This window comes from Macrobrachium rosenbergii, chromosome 14, assembly GCF_040412425.1.
Source record: "Macrobrachium rosenbergii isolate ZJJX-2024 chromosome 14, ASM4041242v1, whole genome shotgun sequence".
NCBI lineage: Eukaryota > Metazoa > Arthropoda > Malacostraca > Decapoda > Palaemonidae > Macrobrachium > Macrobrachium rosenbergii.
The window spans coordinates 54317977-54341056 of record NC_089754.1 but is presented as its reverse complement, the minus strand read 5'-3'; the positions used below and the strand labels follow the sequence as shown (position 1 = coordinate 54341056).

The following is a 23080-nucleotide window of genomic DNA, read 5'->3' as shown; positions in this document are numbered from 1 at the left end:
AAGACAAATATGTACGAGGGAAAAACAGAGGAGAGGTGCCTTACTGTAATATAATGAGATTTTTGGACTTAGTAGAGCTCACCCAAAGAATTTGTTCTAAAATAAGATTTGAAAATGGAACAAGGCAAGATTAAAGAAGGTAGACATGTAAATGGGAAATAACCAAACTGAATGGGGGAGAAGTACAAACCAGAAAGTGATGCAGGAGAGCTGAAGGGACTGCAAAGAACCTTTAGTAAATTTTAACCATCATAGACTTCATGGATGTAAGTCTTATACTTGATTTGTGCTGTGTAGGAGGGTACTGATAACATTGTCTAGTGTAGGAGATTTGAGATGATACGAAAGGTTCTCCAGTGTCCCCGTGACCCCCAAAATTATTTGGTATCTAGCTTTTACTTTTCCTCTGATCTTTCAGGCTCTTCCTAACTAGCCTACCAGTTCTTTTACACTACTTTCCTCCAATTTTAACTGCATTTAAGAACAATTCTTTGGGGAATCCCTGTGAGTCTAGAAATGTGGCTTAGTGGTATTAGTAAACACATGTATAATAAGTTTAACCTTATCTGTACAACAAAGTTCTGCTGTGTTAAAATTACAGTTATTGCATAGAAACTAGTCATATCTAAAGTCTAGTAGCCTATCAGTATTCACAGCCATATAATCTGTTGTCTTATTTATAATATCCTATGTTGCTGTTAGTTTTCCTCATATTTTTATGTGCTTTACCAGATCACCTTGAAAAATACTGTAATGGGGTGAAGGGTATAAAAATAATCTTAAAGCTGTTAATAACATGCATTAATCATTCATTCTAAAGGGTAAGACATCAGAGGCATTAGCAAAACTCATGTCCCTGCAAGCTACAGAGGCCACCCTTGTGAAGTTAGATGAAGCTACCCAGACCCTGACTGAAAAGGTTATTGACGTTCAGCTTATTCAGCGAGGAGACGTTCTAAAGGTTAGATAATTTTGTGCAAGTAATAAGTTCCATATGTGATATTTGATTAGTAGGCAGTGTTAGTGCAGTGGCTCTTTATTGTGCTATTTATTTTTGTAAATTTTCTACAAAATTTGAGTTCTTTCCAAATAATCTTCTCTGAACCTTTTTATTGTGTTAATCATGGATGAATAATATTGAATATTTATAACTTTCTTTCTTGTATAATTTTATCTTTTGACTTTCCTTGCTTATTGAGAATAAAAAATCATCAATGTTAATTCTTGCAGAAAATGTTATCTACAGTACATTAATTAGTATTTGTCAGGGTTAGAAAGTTAAATCTTAGTTGTCTTTAAGGCTTATCAGATATTTATCTTAAAGGATATTTGATGCATTGGTATTCATAAAAATTTTCAAAACAGGTAAAGCCTGGTGAAAAAATACCTGTAGATGGCCGTGTGATGTCAGGTGAGAGCTTGGCGGATGAGTCTCTCATCACAGGGGAATCGATGCCTGTAGCTAAGAAACCAGGCTCACAGGTGATAGGAGGCTCGATCAACCAAAATGGACTTCTTATGGTTAAGGCTACGCACATTGGTCAGGATACAACTTTGTCCCAGGTTGGTTGCTTTTCATCAGGAATAGGGTTGAAATTGTTGTGAGTATTTTTTGCAGAACCTTACTTTTCCATCGATTATGTAGAAGTAATTGTAAATTTTGTGACCAACTACTGTACTGTCTTTTACATTATATATTTCTTACCATTTAATAAAATAGTAATGGTACAGTTTGTCTTTAGCAATGACTTAACTTTTATAATGACCTGCTTCCAGGAATTCATAAGATTAGATATCCTGCATTATCCTTATACATAGCACATAATATTGTCTTGGGTTTTCCATGTAACTGTAGTGTACATAATCCTCTTATTTTACATATGGTAAACTTCCTTGAATGGTAAGATGTTTCCCAAGAGAAGAGTTGTCAAGAGTATGAAGTTTTCCTTTCCAATAAGTATTCCTTGCTAGAGGGAGACTTCTTACTCATGATGTCACAGGATACATTAACAGCTTCTCCTGTTTCAGAGGTGTTAGCTGTAACAATTGGATCTTGCTGATTGCTAAGTCGAGCACATACCATACACAGAAATGCTTTACAGAGTGAAGCTATTCATTTACTCATTTTCTGTATAAGAATTATTTATTTTAAAAAAGATAAAAAATTTACAAGATTTCTTATTTTTTTGCTATATTTCAGATAGTTAAATTGGTAGAAGAGGCACAGACCTCTAAAGCCCCAATTCAACAGCTTGCAGACAAAATAGCCGGCTATTTTGTCCCTATGGTCGTGACGGTCTCAACTCTTACGCTCATCTGCTGGATAATAATTGGTTTTGTGGACATGTCTCTCGTAGAACCGGAACATGAACTAAAGGTAAAGTGGTGTCTTTCAATTGTATTCTGGCCTTCCTTCTCAGTTTGTTTCATCTTCAATGTAAGATTTTTGGAAAGAGCAATTTTCTTGCAGTTAGAAATCTAAATACCTTGGGTTATTTTTCCCCTAGGTGTTTAGATGAGATACCTTAAAACATTTTTATAAAAATTATATTTATATTTATATTATGAGAATTTCTTGTTAACCAGCTTATTTTTATTATTGAAATTACTCAGAAATGTATTCTTGTTGTGAAGGCATTGATTAATTTTGAAAATTTGAATGCTCTCATAGGTAGAAGAAGGATTCTCCCATTTGGAAATTGTGCTCGAGTTTGCCTTCCGATGTGCTATTACTGTTTTAGCAATTGCCTGTCCGTGTGCCTTAGGGTTAGCTACCCCCACTGCAGTCATGGTTGGCACAGGAGTTGGAGCTACGAATGGTATTCTTATTAAGGGTGCAGAGCCTCTTGAAAATGCCCACAAGGTATGATATTGCTGATTCATGTCTAGTGCTAGACAGAAACTTGAGTGGATGAACTATTACTATTAAGGAAGGGCTCATATATACTTAGTCTTGGTCTTCAAATGCTTAGTGCATTGTTTATCTGTACACAAGGTGATTGTTACATATAGCCTCAATTTTATTTTATTATTCAAGGTTATTTCTAATCCCAATAGGATCATTAAAAATTTTTTATTTTTATTCTTCAGGTCAAGGCTGTTGTCTTTGATAAGACAGGTACAATTACTCACGGAACACCCACTCTAGCAAAGCTGAGCCTTTTTGTAAATGAAACAGTCTGTAGCCTGGCTCAGTTTTTAGCCATCGTTGGCACAGCAGAGAACAACAGTGAACACCCTATTGCAAGTGGTCAGTCTTGAATCTTTTTTTATTTGTCTACTAGTCATTGTGATCACATATGTAATCCATAATGCCATTTGTGATATTTGTACAGTAACCTTGGCAGAATAGTAATGATCTAGTCCCAGTAAGAAATTCTATCCTTTGTCATGTTCTTCTTCTTTTTTCTTCTTAGCTTAATCCCCAGTTTTGGTTTCAGTTTTTAATGAGCTTTTTCTAGGTGTTTCTATGTTGTGCTGTCCTTTCATTTACTTCTTTCTCCGTGTCCTCTCAAATGCAGTCCCTCTATCTTCTCTTGGGCCTTCCTCTCTTTCAAGCCCTCACTCATTGAACAGATTATTATATAATTTGTTTTGGTATACTGTATGTTTTACTGACAGATGTTCATCCTGAGTGTGACCCTCCCTATAAGGGCTAGAGAAAGATAAAAAGCATAATCATTGCTAAGAATAGTAAACCAAAGCTGAAAAATTTGTACTTCATGATATTTTAATCATAAATCTTTCTGTAAAGTACAGAATATTATCAGTTTACTTGCCATATTAGATAAAAAGGTCAGTTTTGTGTGTATCCAAGTAATTTGTAGTACCCCTCTTATGCTGAAGCAGAAGTTTAATTGATTTAAGACAAGGTAAAATGAGCATTCATATTATTGAGGAATCTGTAGAATTGCCATTTTAACTTTTGCCTGTTTGATTTAAAATGAATGTACTTATTGTCACAGTATTTGAGTATTTATGTTTTTTTCATTCAGGAAAGCACTCGGATATACAGGTATATTAACTTTCAAGTGTTTTTCCTTGATTTGCTACATATTTGTTTATATTCTTATGGTTTTACGGTTTTACCCTCAGCAATCTCCAAATTCTGCCGTCAAGCCCTTGGTAACCTTGGTGGCCAGTGTGAAGAGTTCAAAGCGGTGTCAGGTTTTGGGCTTCAGTGCACAGTTGCAGGAATTGAGAGCCTTTTGGAAGCAGCAAAGTCATCAGAGCTCTTACTAAATGCAAAAAATCTCACTATCAATTACATCAATGAATATGGGTAAGTCATCCACACTATTTCTGCAGACACACAAAATGAACTGGTGTTGTTTATATTTTGACGGTATAAAATTATTCATGATGTGAACTCTTGTGGTTTGTTTAATTGCAGACTCATTTCTTATAATTGACCATTTTGAATGCCTTCACTTTACCCAAGATGCTTCAGTAAATGCTAGTTTAATGATCAAAGGTAACAGATGAAAAGTAAAAGGCAGAAGCAGTACAGCTGAGGCTGAAAGATCACTGCAAAGAACCTTTAGTGCCACCTGCACAGATGGACAAGGCATGGTGTAAGCAGTACTGCCTAAAATAGTTTAGTGAAATCATTTCGCCTTCATGACAGATGAATGTTTTGTGCAGTAGGAAGCATAAAGTTATTTGATACTTATCGTATATGTTGCATATTTTGAAGAAATCACTTTATACTTGTGAATATTTTAGCTCTCATTAAGGGTTGTGGTATGTTGCTGTAATGAAAGTCACCACCGTCTTTTATCGATTTTAACTTGTTTTATTCATCATTACAGGCTAACAGAATTTTCTGGCCAATCGCAGCAAAAGAGAGAAAATATGTTTGTGATTGGGGATGTTTTGGTAGATTACACGGATGCTCCAAGTGTGCCCAGGAAGGAGAACATAAATGCCTTCATTGCTAATACTACTGAGAATGAGGAATGCAAGGAGCCATACAAGGTATATTTTTCCTTAGTTCACCAGAGTTCTTCTTTTATGTGGTAGCATAAATTTTATATATTTTGCTTTCCGTATCATTATTGAAGATATTTTACTTTATTTCTTAATACTAAACATGAAGGTAATTACTGAAGGTGACTACAGTACTTGTGTCAAAGCCTGCACAGAGGAACCTTCAAAGTCTTTTTATTTTAATCAGTAACAAACCTAGTTCTGTTTATAGCTCAGAGGGTTGAATTCAGTATTGTGCCTCTTTTCCTACTGAATCCATATGTCGCACCATCATTAAGGCCAATAATGATTGAGGGCAGAATTGTAAAAATAAATGCTTATCCTATCCCAAAACTTGTACTAATCATTCAGTCACAAACTTTGAGAAAAGTTTATAAAATCATGTTACATTCAAAGATGCTGCATACCTGTAAAAATTTTTCCATGTTACCTATGCTACTAATGTTCTGTATCTTATTTCCTTTTGTCTCAGGTTTATATTGGCAACAGGGATTGGATGAGTCAGAACAAGGTTTTTGTACCAAAGAATGTAGATGATCAAATGAGAGAGCAAGAAGAGTTGGGACGTACTGCTGTTTTAGCAGCTATCAATGGTAAATAATGTTTTTAAGTTCATTTTCTTCAAGTTCATTTAGTAACAGGATGTGGAGTGCAGTGAAAAAATTGTTTATTCATTGCAGTTTGTTACTCAATAATTCTACTTGTAGTGTTTGAAAAATAAAGAAAATATGCAGGCTTTCAACAATGAGTAGGCAGTAAAGTCCCACCTTACAGCATCTGTGGGGAATTTCACTCATAAATAGTGAGTTAGTCTGGTTAAGTGCAGTAAAAAAAAAAATCACCCTTATATATTGCCCTGTCATATATTCCATATAAAATGCCCTGTCTTACACATAACACTGTGCATAAGCAAACGATAAAACAAGGTGGTAAAACTAGTTAGTATTAGTGAAAGAAAGTTCAGTTGGATAGTAAATTTTTTTACTTCTGAAAACTTGTAGCATGAGGATTTCTCTTGTAAAATTTACAGCACAGGTTCTGTTTGTTGTTTTCTTCTAGAATGCTGGAACAACAAATGCTGTAATGACAGTTTTACTGTACTTTATTTTTATTTCATTGTTAGCCATCATTATCTCTTCTTTTTTCAGGCAAATTAATAGGAATGTTGGCAGTAGCAGACACTGTGAAGCCAGAGGCAGCCTTAGCAGTTTATTCTCTGAAGAAGAGAGGATTAGACGTTATTTTATTAACCGGTGATAATCAGAAAACAGCTGCTGCTATTGCTAAACAAGTTGGCATCACAAGAGTTTTCGCAGAAGTTCTTCCATCACACAAAGTAAGTAATTATTCAGTGTGTGTTCTATTACCTCTTAATTATATTCTGAAATAACAGACAGTTATCCTTAAAACCTATTTTAGGTTATATTTAAAATCAGAATCTGTAATGATATGGATAGTGTCCATTTGCCCCTTTTGCTGATTTCCTTATAGTAACTTGATTTTACCTTTTAACACTGCCTCTCAAATGTACCACACTTAATTTGTGGGCTAAATGCTGCAACTATATTACAGAATGCAGCTCAAAACTTACATGAACCACTAACATTGTAAGTAACTTTGTCAAAAACAAGAACTGGTCCTGGGAACAACAGTATTACCACTATTATAATTGTTGTGCCTGCAAGAGATTATATCATTTGGAATGCGAAAATTATTAATAATTGAAAAGGAAAGGGAAGAGAAGAACAGGTAGGGTTGCAAACCTCTTTTAACCTTATGGTACCCACCTGTAGGAGAGAAGGCTCAAACAAAATGTGCTTTAGTCAAAGAGAACCACGAAGGATTGGGGGAAAAATTTGTGGAAAGGTGTGAGTGAAACTCTAAGGAGTTTACTCCAACTACTTCACTTACTCTGGAAAGAATGACAAATGTATGTACAGCACAGTACAAGATTCAGTAGAACAACTGATTCTGATTAGGATTATAAATATGTTTTTGATTTAGCATTTTCCAGCTATAATGTTTTTACTCTATAAACTGTGATTTCAAGATGGTAGGTTTCATTTAATATTTGATATTAGAGTTATAAATTTGATTTGATGTTGCATTTGTAAAGTGCATTAAGAATTAAATACTGCAAAGTAATAATTTTGTCAATTTCATTTATTATTAAATATTGAAGTTACCGTGTATTTTTATGGTGATGAGAGAAAAATAAGCTTACCTGGTAAACAGAAAACTTCATTAAAAATGAAATCCCAACTGGATAGAGAAATATAGAATTGAAGGTAAAGGTTATTTTATATTAATATTAAAGTAAAATTGAATAAGACCACTGAGTCCTATTTCGAAACTCATACTGGGCTCACTTGAAGGAGTTTAATGTAAAACTAAAGATAGGAGTAAGATTCAAGTTGAAGTTCAACAAGCAGGATGAGACTTTAGGAATTGAATAAAAAGCATTAAGGCAAGGGGCACAAGGGAAGGAGACTGCAGGGTTTAAAGTAAATTTTATGAGAAACTGTTTAAATTATCGAGTTTTTTACTTCACAGTTTCATGTTTTTGTGTTAAGTGTAGGAGTTAATTCATTTAACTATCTTATATTTTATAGGTAAAAAAAGTGAAACAACTTCAGGAATCAGGCTTCAAAGTGGCAATGGTTGGCGATGGAGTTAACGATTCCCCAGCGTTAGCACAAGCAGATGTTGGCATTGCAATTTCCTCAGGAACAGATGTTGCTGTTGAAGCTGCAGATGTAGTTCTGATAAGGGTATTGTATTTGTTTTTGCTTAATTTTCATTATACTGATTTCTGTATTGGGCTGATGAAAAAGTATACATAGATTTCAAGTTAACTTTAAATGCAAATATAGGGTGGTTTAGAATTGTTTTATTGAAAACACATCATAGTTACAATCGGTATATTTTCTCATCAAGAACAATACAAATTTTCTTTATAAAATTGGTTGTGATGGAAGATTTACCAGTTATACTAAGTTTTGAAAGAATGCTCATGCATATGAAGTTTTTGTAAAGGAGTGAATTTTTAGTAATATTTTAAGAAGGAACATTTTGTAAAAATTTATAATACAATGAAGTTCTTAATTCTGAGGGTAAGAGAGGGATGGACATTGCAGTGTGAGGGTCAAATTTCTTGTAGAGTACTAAATGTAAATATGTGAATTTAGTTGTGAATTTTACATTTTCTTAAAAGTATATAACTCATTATCATTCCACATTCATTGTCTTCACAAATTTTAGACTATTCATTCATAATTCAAGAGAAAATTGTCTACATGTTAGTAGCACTTGGCATGTGTCTCTCTGATCCTTAGGTTACGGGCAGTAAAGAGCCACACTATTTTATAGTTTGGACTGTTAATGGTGAAAAGTTGGAACTAAGATTGTAGGTAATAGGTTTGGAAAATAATTTAGTGTTTCATGAATTACATGTATTCTAAAAAAACCCATTACTCAACTCATAATGAGCCCAATGTAACATTAGTATGAAAAGCTAATACATTATTTCTGTCTTGTAAGTTTATTGTTCTGATGTCTTCTTTTTACACAAATCCAGATTTCTTTTATCCTTCCCAGCATAGAAAAAGGACACTTCTCAGTTCTTGAGTTAAATCTTTTGTTTCAGTCAGATAATGGAATTTTTGGTGTATTGTGAATTTTAAAGAATTATATATTTAGAAATTTTAAAGGCTACAGTATTATGTATTATCTTGAAAGGATAAATCAGGTGCAGTTATTTTTGTGTGATATAATGAAGTCTCTATTTTTCTTCTAGAATGATCTCATCGATGTTGTGGCCTGCCTTGATCTTTCCAAGAAGACTGTTAGAAGAATTCACTATAACTTTGTATTTGCTTCTATATACAACATAGTGGGGATTCCTGTAGCAGCTGGGGTTTTCAGACCGCTTGGTTTTGTATTGATTGTAAGTAAAGTTTTGCTGATAGGTTGTTATTAATGAAATATAGTAGGCAAATAAGTTTTAGTGGTGTGTCCTCAATTGATATACTTTTGTTTTTTCATTAGATTTCTCCAGTGCCATTATGGAATGCTTTCAGGACAGTACTTTTGTTGATGTCCCCAGACTGTTTGTAAAAACTCCATATAGCATATAAAGCTCATGAAATATAAATATATTTTATACTATTTTATATGCCATATACAAAAAGATGAACAAGGTTGTTCATAGTATGATTGCTTATCTTTGTTATAATTTTTCATTACAGCCATGGATGGGATCAGCAGCAATGGCTTTGAGCTCTGTTTCAGTCGTTATGTCGTCGCTGTTATTGAAGCTGTAAGGATTAACATCTTTGCTTTTACTTTTTACGGTGTCACTTTAGTATTAATACCCTTTGCATGTTACCTGACTTTTATATTTAATTAACAATTTTTTCGCTTGCTGTGTGATTTTGGAATATTCTGTAAGTGATATTACAAATGATTGTTGCAATTAGCATATTTAGAAAATACCTTAGGACTGTGCCATAACAAAGTTTGGCAATAGGCCTCAGGATATTGTTCTTATCTGCACTTATAAAAATGTTGTCCTACATGAGATTCAGTAAACTTGATCAGTGTTAATATACCTCAGTAGGTTATTAAAGTCAGAGTACTGTACATTGCATATTTTGCACTATTGCTGTTTTTGCAACTTCCAAGTACAATTTTGCATTTGAAAGGTTGAGTCAAAAGCGTATTGATTTTTACTGTTATTTATTTACTATTTTTTTCAATATATATTAAATGTAAAAACTTTTGATGAGTGATTCAGATCATTAATGTCAGACATCTGATTGTTCTGGGCGAAACCGCAGACATGTAATTTTATCTTTTTAGCACATTTTTAAGGCTTGTACTTGCTGTTTCATATATATACATTTAATATTTTTTGCTAATAGATACTGTACTTGAATTTTCATTTTAAGATTCTTTATACTTGAAATAACCCTAATGGTTATTACTAAAATGTACTTTGCATGTGTATATTTTGAGATTACTGAAAATTTTTATTTCATTTATAAGTTTACAGCAATATAGAAAATGAGAGGAGGTATAGAAAAAAATGTAGCCTTCTTTACAAATTCACACCAATACTACTGATGTCTTTGTTTTCAGGTATCGCAAACCTACAAGGGAGTCTCTCTCAACATTAGATTTCCACAAAGCTCAGGAGTCTCGTCTAGCAGGTTTAGATGACGACGATAATATTTCTATTCACCGTGGCCTGGATGACATTCCTGCACCAAACACGCCTTCCTCTGCATTATCAAGGTACAAAATTAAATACTTGTACTAATCAGAAATGCTCATTAAAGGCTAAAAACATTAAACCTAACAATTGGAGATATGGGAATAAACATTCAAGTAGAAAATTGATCTCATATAAGAATACTAACTGTACGTATTTGATTTATTGTAAAAAAGCCAAATTGTCTTATGTTTTTGGAGTAAATCATACATTTGTGTTGTTAACTTTGACAAATCTTAACTTTTCAGTGTCATGTAATATTTTATTATCAATCATGTTGCATTGTTTGAAGCACTGGTAGTTTTAAACTTTGTTAAAACCAGTGTTTTAGATATTTATATAACAAACTTATTTATAGAAACAGAAGAGTCTGTTAAATGTAAACATTGACACCCCAATGCAGATTGCATATGCTAATGAGAGCAAAATATATTTCATTTTTTGAATGTGTAAAATGTAATTAATAAACTTTGCTGGATTTAGGTCTTATAGAAGTTACTTTTTTATCACAGTTGTTTCTTTGCTTTGCTTCAAGTTTCACCAGATTCTTGTATATATCTTTCTGTTTTCTGCAGTATTTTATTTTACAGCTTTATATTTGTTGTACACAGCATGTATATGGGTAGCTGCTTGGCCTATATTCAGGGTTCACTGCAAGTAAGCTAGCTTTGCATTTTCCAAGTACAACTGCTTCCATTAATTTGTTAAATGCGTTACAGTGCGTTATTAATTTCCTTTCCATAGGAAATCTTGTGAGTGTGTGGTCTAATAAATAATGTTAAAAGAATACTGTAGCATAATAGTAGGCTATATTTTTTTTGTGTCATTTAATTTTGTGCCTTGTACAAATATGCATGATTGGCATGAACTGTGGTATACAGAAACTAGTTATAGGCATGCTTAAGGCAAAAATACAGACTCTTGTTTTGCATATGCCCACCAGGAAAATTGATGTTGGAATATGATGTAAAAAGTTGAAATTGCTTGTGGGTGTAAGTTGCTCTATTTACAGTACAGAATATGATTGGCTATATGTCAGTATACTCTTTCATGCTCTGTCGACTGCAATACAATTGTATGATCGTACTTATCCTGGTACTCTGGTTATACTGCTTTCCTCATAATTTTCAAATTCAGAAAAGGCCTCATGTGGGAAGCAAGAGTATTGTCAGTTCAAAGAGTGGGAAACTGAAAAAGCAAGCAGATATAAAAGGATATCTCTGTACCAATAATTTAGGAAAGAATGAGGTAAATTTTTAGTGTTCTCATGAAATGAATATTATCAGATGTTCAGAATCGTAAATTAGTGTTATCCATGCATAGTGAATCATGTAAAGGGGAGTATAGTAATTGGCTAATCCTAGACTCAGTTTTGTTGGAGATAAGCCTCATCCCTACTAACTACACGATTCACGTATTCATTCAAAATCTCTAGTGATAGTAACAGCTACTGAATATTTATTTGAAAAGAGCAAATTACTTCATTAAAAGCTGCATCATCCATAGATTATAATACAAATTTTACAGCCAGCAGAAACTACCAAGATCCCAGATGACTGCCTTGGGAAATATCAGTTATGGTAGGTCTAGGCTCACTAAGACATCAATAACTCTGCTTCAGTATTAAAAAAAAATCTGTAAATGAGATCAGCTGTGAAGTAAAACATCCACTTCTGTAAATGCCCACCATCCCTTTGTTGGCATCTCATTATTATTCATTACTGTATTATGAAAGCAGTTTCATACTTATGTCAGCTTGTTTCAATTTGAAAACATTAAGGCATATGCAAAACATTCTTTTGTATTTAAATATATTAAAGCTTTGGAAAATGTATGTAATGTCAGCAATTTTCTCTAGTTCTAGACATGATTAATTGATTGTCAAAGTATATTCATGAATGAATGACCAGCATGTAATATTTTGTAAGTAAAATTAGTTTTTTCATAAAAACCCATTGCCTAAAATTAACCCTTCAGTACATGTGAAATGGCCCCAGATGCTTCATTCTCTCCTAAAAAGAAAGAAAGAAAGAAAGAAACCAGCAGTCAGTCAGTAGTGCTGTTCATGTGCAGTGAAGACAGTGAACTTACGAAACCTTGAACCTTTCCACTGCAGAAAGTCATTTGCCTTCTTTCCTTCCTCATAGTGTCTTCACTGCACATGTATTTCATATACCAGAATCTTTTATTTTATAAATAGAAGAATGCTGACATTACAGTTGTGGATGAATGCTAAGTAAAAAATAGATCAGGCTTCTTATTTACAAAATGGATCCCAAGAGATCTTTATGTAAACTCTGTATATCACAGTTTCTTATGGTGTGGATTTGTTGACCAATAAAGGCATCTTTATACCCCCATGATTCTGTACTCTTTTCTTTTTTATATATGATGTGTGGCATTGGAGCATGTGAAATGTGCAGTTCAACCTTGCATGAATTTTTGCTGCTTGTGCATGTGTCGGAGTAATTTATAAATCAGTCAGCAAGCCATTTGCAGTGGGTATTACAATGTATGTGGGTGTTCTGGAGTCTGAATCCAGTGAGTTGCTACTTTTGGGGTATTTCTTCATTCTTAATTGGATGTTGCTTTTCCAAGTGGAAAATTTAAATGAACACTGGTAGGGACAACCATATCAGAGTGTTTGGTACATTCACCATAACTTGGGGAACTGTTGTGTCTGTTTTATGGTGCATATAGATTATGAATATGAGTGCGCACTGTATCAAGCTTGTCTTCTTTATTACTGTACCGGAAACTGCATGCTCAAATATGTAATTCCAAAGGAAGGATGAAAATAAAAAAGATATTGTTTACATCCTGCTGTGTTGGTAGTCACACATTGCTGTCATTTCCAGTTATCCTGAATAGGAGTGTTAATAAGCCCCATTCTCATATATGTAACACTCATCCAGATCTCTTCTGTGAATCTGTACTTTGAGATAATAGATGTTAGTGGTTTTTTCATGTATCAGTATCCTTTTGCACTAAGTATTTCAATTTGTCAAACCAAGATGTACATTTTAAAGCCCAGTTCAGTATCAAATATTAGTGGATTTGTCATTTCAGAAGGCTTTTTCAGTATCCCAAAACATGAAGTATGAACCATCAGGATGATTAGATAAAAAAACTCTACTCATTTTTTTTATCCTGGATTTCTCATATGCTCATGTAGAAAGTATTTAGAAGAGAGGTGCCTTTGACATATAAGAAATACGCTCAGGTTTTCATGGAGAGACACAGCCAAACATATGGCATGATCACCCTGATTTGTACATGGTTTCAAATATGAAAGCAAACACATGCAAAAAACTAACAAAAACCCTCTCAATAATGTTTATGTTGATTTCTATGAGAAAATTAGAACAATAGCTGTGAATAAAAGCACATGACGCAAATATCTCGTTAAGATCTAGCATTTTGAGTGCAGGGTCTTTTTATTTTTAAGATCATGAAAGGGCTATGATGTCTCCTCTCTCCTTTTTTAGATATTTTTATCCTATCATAAAACATTAAGAAGGTTAGTTTCCAAAACTCCAATAATGCAATTATTCTGTTTCTTAATGTGAAATTAGCAAGTGTAGATGCAGATTCCTTGTTTGCCACAGGATCCATAAAGAACATACTAGCATTTTTGTCAAAGAAATTGGCACTTTATTTGAATATTTCCCCACTTGGCCTAAGAAAAACCTTAAAGCTAGTGGAACTATGTGTGTATTTCTAGGAATGATTTTTCATTTAATGGTTTTATGGGACAGCAGTTTGGTTGTAGCACAAACTGCCTGTTTAGCCAAGTTTTAGCAGATCTGTACATTGGATAGTTTGAAACTGTAATAATATATCCCATAATGCCTAGGGATTTGGTGTCAGGGAGACGTGAATGACATTTTTATGTTTTTCTCTACATAGTAAGATATCATTAAACTTGATATAGCATTTAATTTAAACTCATTTACAGTACAGTAGAGGTCTGAAGAACTTCATGCATGTGGTGCTGATGCACAGTACTTAGAATTCCAGCCTCATTATGGCTGTCAGTTAGTTTCATGTATAAAAGATAATGAAAAAATAGTGTCTGAATTAAAAAACAGTTTGTGAAGTAAAAGATCATGTCCTGGTTGTGTTACAATTTAAGTATGGTACAGTATTCATGATTTATGTTTTATTGATTGTTTAGTCAAGTGGACTTTTTTGGGGGCATGTATATGTATGCTTTGAGGTCGTGTCAAGGGAAATTTAGGTCTGTCTTGAGAGTCTCTTTGCACAGTGTTTGTTATTGAGGTATGCATGGTGGTTTTCATGAGCTTATTGCAAGTGAGACAACTTGTTTAGAAGTTTGAGTTGTGTTTGTCTTTGTACTGGTTTTGAATTGCTCATTTTTTCACTTTAACAGTCTCTTTACAAATAGTCTGTACAGTTTGTTTCTAAGTACAAATGTTTGGTGTGTTTTTTGTAACACCAAGAATGGCAATACATAAATACAAATTGTATTTCTATAAACTACTTTTTCTGTATTGCTCAAGTTATGCCATTAATTATTTATTTTGAACTTTTCATGAATTTTTTGCAAGTAATTGATGTTACTTTATGTATAAAGTTTAATCAGAAGCCTAAAGGCAAAATGAAGGAATAAGTGTTGTTAATCTGGGAAACATTGATAGTACAATATTTCCCAGGGACATATGTACCAGTAAATGAGAAAAAGTTGAAATCAACACTACCAAAATTTTGTACTAAGTACGACGAAGTACTGTCCACATGAATATGTTCTTGAACTCAACTATATTTTTGTTTAGTTTTTGGCTATTGGAAGTGATGGTGCAGTGTATTTGGTTTATTATGTTTGAATTAGAGAGTGGTGTTAGCTTCAGCTTTTTTTTCAGTCTCTATGGGGCCTTCAGAAGAATATTTCTCTATTCCATGAGCGGTAATTATTTAAATACTAATCACTCGTGGACATTTTTTAAGATCGACAAGAATTACCATGAGTGTGTCCCTTACCTCTTCAGAATGAGAAGCAACCTCCGCAGCTATTACCGACGTAGTAATCATAAATGCCAGTGCTCTGGTATGAGGTTTGGTGGCCAGTGTACATGCAGCTATACCAAATCCCTAAAAGCCAGGTACATAGCGAGGCTTCTGTAGTTGCACTTTGTATGTAAAATAGCCATAAAATCTATCCTGTAGAGCTTTCACTTTCAGACATACAGTCCTTTATTCTTCATTACTAATTTACTGTACCTATATCCTTCTAAGTTGGAGATTTTGAATATTGTATTAAAAGATCTGCAAGTGGTACAGTAATTGATGGGTAGTAAAAGAATTAAAATCAAGAAATTGTTTAGGTTTAAGGAACAATGCATTATTCATGTTATCACATTAGTTTCATTACTTGATTTTCACATGATGGTTGTTGGTTTTCTAATACAGTAATATGATTAATTCACTGATTTTTCTGTGGGTGATGTTAATTGTCACTGATTTCTTATGATTAACATCTGGTCTTTGGAAGAGCTCTGTATTCTTAAAATAGTAGTGATGACTGCTATTATGCAAGGTTATTATGTTGTTTAGCACCAGTGGAATGTTGCAGGTTCAACGCCATAACAGGTGTGCAGATAGGAGGTGAGAATGATGAGGAAATGGAGGAACTTCTTTCTTCAGTTGAGTTTTCAGAGGGATCTAATGGCTTGCTGTTGGAAGAGGGTGGTGTTGGTAATGATGAGGATGAGTTTGGTGATGGGGACATGGTGCACCAACCTACCCTGGTGCCCTCTGAGTCATTAGTGGTTCAGCTTTAGTTAATAAGCCTCTGCTTGTCGACTGATTAGTAAGTGCATGCTTTGCTTTGATTGCCACCTCTTTTGCATGTTACTGAGGATAATTTACACTTTGCTGCACGGTTTAAAGTGAAAATGCTTACTAATGTACTATTTATTTTGTTTACTCTGCTGTAAACATGAAAAGAGTGACGTTTGTTTTTGTTCATCCTTGCATCTTACAAAAAGTAATTTATATTTATCCTAGGAAACACTTTAATACTTCATGAAATTAAAATTTTAAGTGGTTAAGTATGTTATTAATGTCCTTAAATCTGAATTCCCTTTTTTTTTCCCAACTTGCACTGTTGTACCAGTGAGCTATGCAAATGTGACTATGAAAGGGTTGGCAGGAGAAGGTTTATTTGTCATTGTTCATGAGTATGTCATGACCCCAATGTGTTTAAACAGAAGGCATTTGACATCTGCAGACCAGTAGGGTCTTTTTCTTCTTCTCACCATAATCGCTGGTTGAGGTCATTGTTTTTAATGAGTCTCTTCAAGCTGTTTCTATCTTGAATGGCTCATTTCATAATTGGTTTTGACAGATGTTTCAGGGATTGGTACTTTTCCCGACTTCAAGCCTCCCTGTTTATCCAGGCTTGGAACTGGCACTGAACTGGGCTGACTTGCTCCTCAGCAGTTAGGTATTCTTATTAACCATGTAAAGCTGATTGAAATGATCTGTGAATGATGCAGATGTAAAGTCAAGCTGATGAAGCCTTGCTAAGGTTATTTGCAGAAAACAGTGGGATGCTACAGGGAAATGTTGCCACTGCTGTTTGCACTTCTCATGAATTTTCTAATGAAATAAGTGAGTGGGGATGGTAGATTAACAATAGAAATTTGACAGGCTTAGGTTATGCTGCCATAATCAGTAAAACCCTGTGAGGTTTAAAAAGTTTTGTTAATAGAAGGCATCATAAATCTAGAGAGATGGGACTTAATATAAATATAAGGAAAACAGAAATAATGAGAAAAGAGAATGTTTAAGGGATGAAATAGCATTACATGGAAGAAAGATTTATGTGGTTGAAAGAATTATGATTAAGCTTGGGCAAGTAAACATTAAGAAGTGTTTAAGTATGATAAAGGGGAAATAGGGATTGCCTGGACATGTCATTTACACCACCCCAACAAAGTAGTATATATTAGTGTAGTCTGAGTTTTTTAAGCACCTTAAAAATTACAAGACCCAGACATACTTTGATAAAAACTAAGAGATGCAAGGCTAGAGAAGAGTGGAGAGTTGTAGAAGTGAAAGCACAGGAAAGACAAAGTATCTTGGAGGTGATGGTGATGAGGAAAGAAAAAACATAGGGTTTTTGTTGGAAGGGAGGCACTTAAAATTGAAATATGCAGGCAAGATAGAAACCTACAGTTTTTAGTTAGTTTTTGACTTTTGTTTTAGCCTCTTTATCTAATGTCTTTTCACAGGTAATGATCCTTTTATCATCTTTGAATTTGATGATCTTTAGTTTGATCCAGTATTAGGTTTTTCTGGACCCCTTTCATTTCGTCACATTGCCTAGCTCACTGGCTTCTCCCCTGAAGACTGAGCAGATGGTTGTTTTGAGGAACCACACAATCACAATAATCATCAGTATTTTAGTTTATTTTGCCCTTGATTGACACAATACAAAATTTGTCTTTCAATTGAGAAAAGCATATTCTTGCACAAATGCTTAGACCTTTATATATTTCATCATTGTTGCAATAAACTTTTAAGATGGTGTCTGTACACAGTTACTGTAATTTTTTATTTTTCATTTTTTCTCCTTGCAGGTTTTGTGTGAGTGTTTAAAACTTTGTTTCCATCAATATACTGTGTTATGACGTTTCACAATTATAATACTAATGTAAATTTTGTATTTAATTTTAGTAATATACGATTATTTTCTCAGGATATTCGGGTCTCTGCGAAGGCCAGTAAAACAGGGTCATTATTTGGTGCCAACCGATGATGATGACCACGAGGATCCAGAAGACATTCACTTGGAACTGAAATCAATTGCTTAAGATGATTTTCTGTTTAGTGTATAAGGTTTTCACGAGAGAACTTTTATTTTTTGAATATTACCTGGGTATTATTAAAAGACAATAGATATATATTGTATACAGTACATAGGCTAAGGTGAAAAATATATTGTGATTGTTATTTTTGTGTATTGAAAGCAAATAGTGTCAGAAAATAGTCATCCTTCAGTACTCCGTTGCTCTTATTTGTGAAGATTTTATTTTATCAGCCTTTTGTTTCCATCATTGTCGTTCATATATGTACTGGTGCTGAATGTGTTAATTTTCAAGAGTGATTGTGTGAAAATGAATTTTAGTATAACACTCCACCAAGAAGTAGAGAAAGTTTTAAAGTTACTCCTATTTTATCCCTACATATTAGTTAAATTAATGTGTGTCTTGGTTTTAAAACTTTTCAGCATTGCTGATGCGTATGCTGGAAAATATGCAGTGAAATTTTTAAAATATATTTTCCTCCTGTTACCAGGTTATTTATCATTGTTTTAAAAAACTAAATAATCAGGAGCTCAGTTGCAGGAAGTTATTCTTCTCTCTATTACAGTACTTGCTTACAGGGTAAACTAACTTTATACTTACCAGATGCATCATTGTATAATATTTGTCAGGAAGTTTATTTACAAAGCTCTAAGTGCCAACCCTGTGAGAGTAAAGACTTATAGCTTTGTGGTCTGGTTCAGCCATCGTAAATAACTAACAACACAGCTCTGTATATTAAGGCTTTACAGTGATATGAAAATCATTTCTTCAGATTCATTCATGTTGATAACACTCGCAGATACCCAGCACTGTTGATGTCAGACTTAGTAAATGGAAACTTGGACTTTTAATGTCTGAGTTGCAGGGTTGCTTAGAGATTTTGAACTTCTCTGCTTGTGTTTACATGTACTCACATTATTCATACTGTATTTATGTAATAAACACCATTTCTCATCGTATCTTCTAAATTCTTCTATGAAACTTCTTCGCTTCAGATATATAGTTTTTTACCGCAAATTAAATCATTCTTAGCAGCAACAGCTGTCACTCATTCTCTGGAAAACAATATGAATAGGCATTATGCTAGCCCTTTTTTATTTTCTTTTATAAAACACTTTTCTGTATGGGATTCTGGTTATGGCCAGAATCAATCTTTCACACAAAAGAAAAGTGGAGTTTGTTGTATGAACATGAAATTAGCATCATTTTAAAAACTTGGGAATTAATGTATTCCAAGATAGAAGTTTAATATGAGCTTGTTCTTTAATATACAGTTCATGTTTTTATTGAATACAGTATACAAGTGTACTGCATTATGCTTATATTATTTATTAGAGAAATGTAAAGATTCGTAATTTAATTGGTGTAGCTGCAGCATGGGTGAAATGGAAAGAGGTAGCTATGCTATTGGTCAGTAAAAATATCCCATTAGCAGAGAGAGCAAAGACCAATTTAGGTTACATAAAGCCTGTCCTACTCTGTGTAGAGGAAAAATGGGCACTGACAAAGAAACTGGATGATATTTTGGAAAGTTGCGAGGACAGTACTGAATGTTAAGGTTCATGGTCAGAGTATGGTGGGAAGATGACGTATGGATGGGGAAGTGATGATGGAAAATTGTGGTGTTCATTGGCTGGAAAATAAACATATCTCGAAGACTGAGATGGTTTGAACACAAAATGAGAAGGGATGAAGAACAGTTAGTCAAAAAAGTAGTGGATATGGAAATAGGACAGATACTCGTAGGAAGGCCAATGAAATCGTGAAGTAAAGGGGAGGCCAAGACCTGATGGGGGTTGAGGCAGAAAATGCAAACGACAGAGGGAAGAGAGAACATTGCACATCTGACCAAATAGAAGGAACAGCTGATGTAAAAACATTTGTGCCGATTAGGAGATTTTCGTAATCTTTATATACCTAGATTTATAATTCAGTGCTTGATCACACTATTTAATAAGTATTGTTTAAGGGTTACAAAGACCTTTTTTTCCAGAAAGTTGGTCTCATGCAAGTCATGAAGAGAGAAGTAAGTTTCAGGCAGAGAACTTCACTCTTAATTCAATGCCTCTTTTTCTACGAAATCATTCGTCATATATTTTTGATATGCTGTATGTATTAGTGATCCTTCCCCTTGTGTCAAACCCATATCAAAAGCAATGTATTCTCATAATTGTATGAAAAGGCATGTAAATTCCTGGTGCTTCCAGTCTCATATGCCAATTTTGCTGATGTCTGTGAAACATGTACTTAATTATAACATATATCAGACTGTCAGGCATTCTCTTCTTTTTAGCAGGTTGTAGGTCTGTTTTTTCCTATTAGTCTATGAGCATTTTTTACTCGATTTATTTTTCATGGGTCCGTATTCTAAGGTGTCGTCTTGTCACACTTAAGGTCTGCAGGTGGTCTGCCTTTAGAGAGTTAATAACTGACTCCTGTTGTTGTGACATACAAAGCTGAAAAATCATTCATACAGTATCTATGAATGTGCTAGCTTGCATATACTGTACTTCTTAGGTGTGACTTTTTGGTTATAATATTTGAAAAATCTTGTGACTGCAAATCGTGTGAATTTTATTTCCATTAAGTTTAACATATCTTGATCTCAAAGAATTTCTAAAAGATTTGTTGGATACTACAATTTTACAGTCACAGTAATGTAAAAAAAAATTGTTTCATCACAATCTGTCAATCATGTTTTAGTTTCTGCCTCAGACCTGGAAGCTGTGCATTATCCTAAAAGAATATATGAAAGCACTTATCCCCTTTAACTTTTGGTGCATTTAGTCAGTGAATTTCAGCACAATTTAAATCACAATACATTCTGATTCTGTATTGAGAAATGACCTGCAATATTCAGGATTTTTTATTTTAGATTTTTAGGGTTTTTAAATTTCTTGTGGGTTCATTCCTCTTCCCAGTCCAAATAGAAGTACTTTTTTGTCTTTTTGAAACATACCTTTCTATGCTTTTATGTTTTATTGTGTATTCTCAAAGTTTTATGTAGGATTTTCATACTTAGCCACTATAATGTAACTTATTTGAATTTGTATCTACAATAAGTGGTAGATATACCCATGCAGAACATTTCCAAATAGAAACTGAAAAGGTGAAGATCATTTGTTCCTGCTGACTGCAACTACAATTTTCAACTAAATAGTGAGGGACGGAGTCATGAAAAACTTCTGCCAAAACCAATTATAAAATGAGCCATTCAAGACAGAAGCATCTGGAGGAGGCTTATTAAAAACAGTGACCCAAAGTAGGGATTAAGCTGAGAAGAAGAATATGAAGTCTACAAATAGGATTCTATGTAGGGATGTGTTTAACATGCAAGAGCAGGTGATAGTGGAAATCTTGTAGAAGTGGGTTATGTTAGTCTCACAGTAAAAGTTGACTTCTCAAGTGTATTTGTGATCCGCATTTCAGGAAATTTGAGTTGAAAAGATTTATGAGTCTGTGCGTCATTGGAGGTGATCTGTAAAAGACCCAAAAATTGGACCTTTTCCAGAATGTTTTAGATAATTTTTCTTACTATTCTCACATCAAACTATTAAGATATGTGTGGTGACATTAATTCTGCTCTCTGTACTTTCTCTCTCAGCACAGGTTCAGGAACCGTAGGTAGATTATGTTTATGGTAATGGCAGCATGACCCCTAAGAGCAGATCTTTACAGTTATACAGCAATTTTAGCACATGAAGCAAAGTATTTGATTTTATAAAGCTATATATTTTCAAGTGTAAGGAAGGTTGTTAGTTTTTATAAGTGCCTCTTTTAATATTTATTTTTTTATCTCTGTACAAATTCTAAATATGTCAAAATAGTCAGAATTTTATATATAAGTAGATGTAAGCAATGGTTGTAAGAATACACTGACATGGATGTTGTAGGTAGATGTCAGAATCACAGGCTGTAATCACTCTTATAATGTGGGTATAGAAATTATGCAAATTTTTATACTGTTATGAAACGATAAAATTTGTTGCTCTTCGGAATAAAACCTCACCTATTTATCACAGATTATGATTGTAAGGAAACTATAGAGAATTGTCATCAAGACCAAGATATATGTGGAGTACTTGGTGTGCAAACTTACATGGTTACTTGGCTTTAAAATTATTTTAGGAGCAGCACAAGATATGACAGTGAGCACTCAGTTGGGGAAAATGTTTTTAAGTCTAAAGTACATAACAAGCATGTCATATTATTTTGACTTTTTTACCGTAAATTATCTCCTCTGCCTAATTGAGTATCGAATCGTAAACATATTTTGTTTGTGAGTTAACAGATTTATGGGAATTGTTATCAGGTCATTCATTTCAAATAAAGTGACAAAAAATGTTTCCCATCAAACTGAAACTCCTTTTCTTATTTTTGTCTTCCAGTTATGCTTCAGTATGCCAAGTCACCTCATAGTAAAGTCTGTGTATACTGTACTGATTTTTTAGTGAAATTTTTTATTATTGAGAGATATCAGCTGGTTTTATATTTTTGCATTCACAGTCTGTTAATTTCATGGAACAAATATGAAGACTCATAGGAGAAATTTTTGGGTATTGTTGATTTCAATTTTGCAATTTTCCAATAAATATTTATATCTGAATTGTGTGTTTCTCTCGCTGCTGTAAGTTACGTAATGGTTTCAGTTCAGTCAAGTTATGAGCAAGGAATTTTAAGAAAGAGCACTGTAACTGCAAGAATCAGAATTTTCTGAGAAGTGTGTTATATTGCTGCTGTACAGTTTATTGTTATCATTATTATTATATTATTATTGTTATTATTAAACTACCCCCCAGATTCCTAGCCCCTAGAAGTTGGGTTGGGTACTGTACTGTCAAGAGTAGCTTCTGAGGCCTTTATCATCAAAATTCGGTCCTAAGTAGATGCTGTAAAGTAAGTTAACTATTCTTTCTCTCCTTCCCTGCTCCATCATCTCATTTTCCTCAGTCAAGATGGACCTTTTTGTTGACATCATAAGTGTTTA

General features: G+C 33.7%; 1 protein-coding gene across 1 annotated transcript in view; it reads left to right on the top strand.

Annotated features, from left to right (window-relative positions):
- Nucleotides 1-22699, top strand: part of ATP7 (copper-transporting ATPase 1) — a 31720-nt gene extending 9021 nt beyond the window's left edge. The window contains 16 exon segments of the mRNA XM_067116923.1: nucleotides 821-961; nucleotides 1366-1563; nucleotides 2201-2377; nucleotides 2672-2863; nucleotides 3091-3250; nucleotides 4096-4282; nucleotides 4812-4977; nucleotides 5462-5582; nucleotides 6138-6325; nucleotides 7602-7760; nucleotides 8786-8935; nucleotides 9237-9307; nucleotides 10129-10284; nucleotides 15271-15384; nucleotides 15855-16091; nucleotides 17985-22699. Coding sequence (XP_066973024.1) covers nucleotides 821-961; nucleotides 1366-1563; nucleotides 2201-2377; nucleotides 2672-2863; nucleotides 3091-3250; nucleotides 4096-4282; nucleotides 4812-4977; nucleotides 5462-5582; nucleotides 6138-6325; nucleotides 7602-7760; nucleotides 8786-8935; nucleotides 9237-9307; nucleotides 10129-10284; nucleotides 15271-15384; nucleotides 15855-16062 — 2388 coding nt within the window. The 3' untranslated portion in view covers nucleotides 16063-16091; nucleotides 17985-22699.
- Nucleotides 22700-23080: the final 381 nt, after the last annotated feature.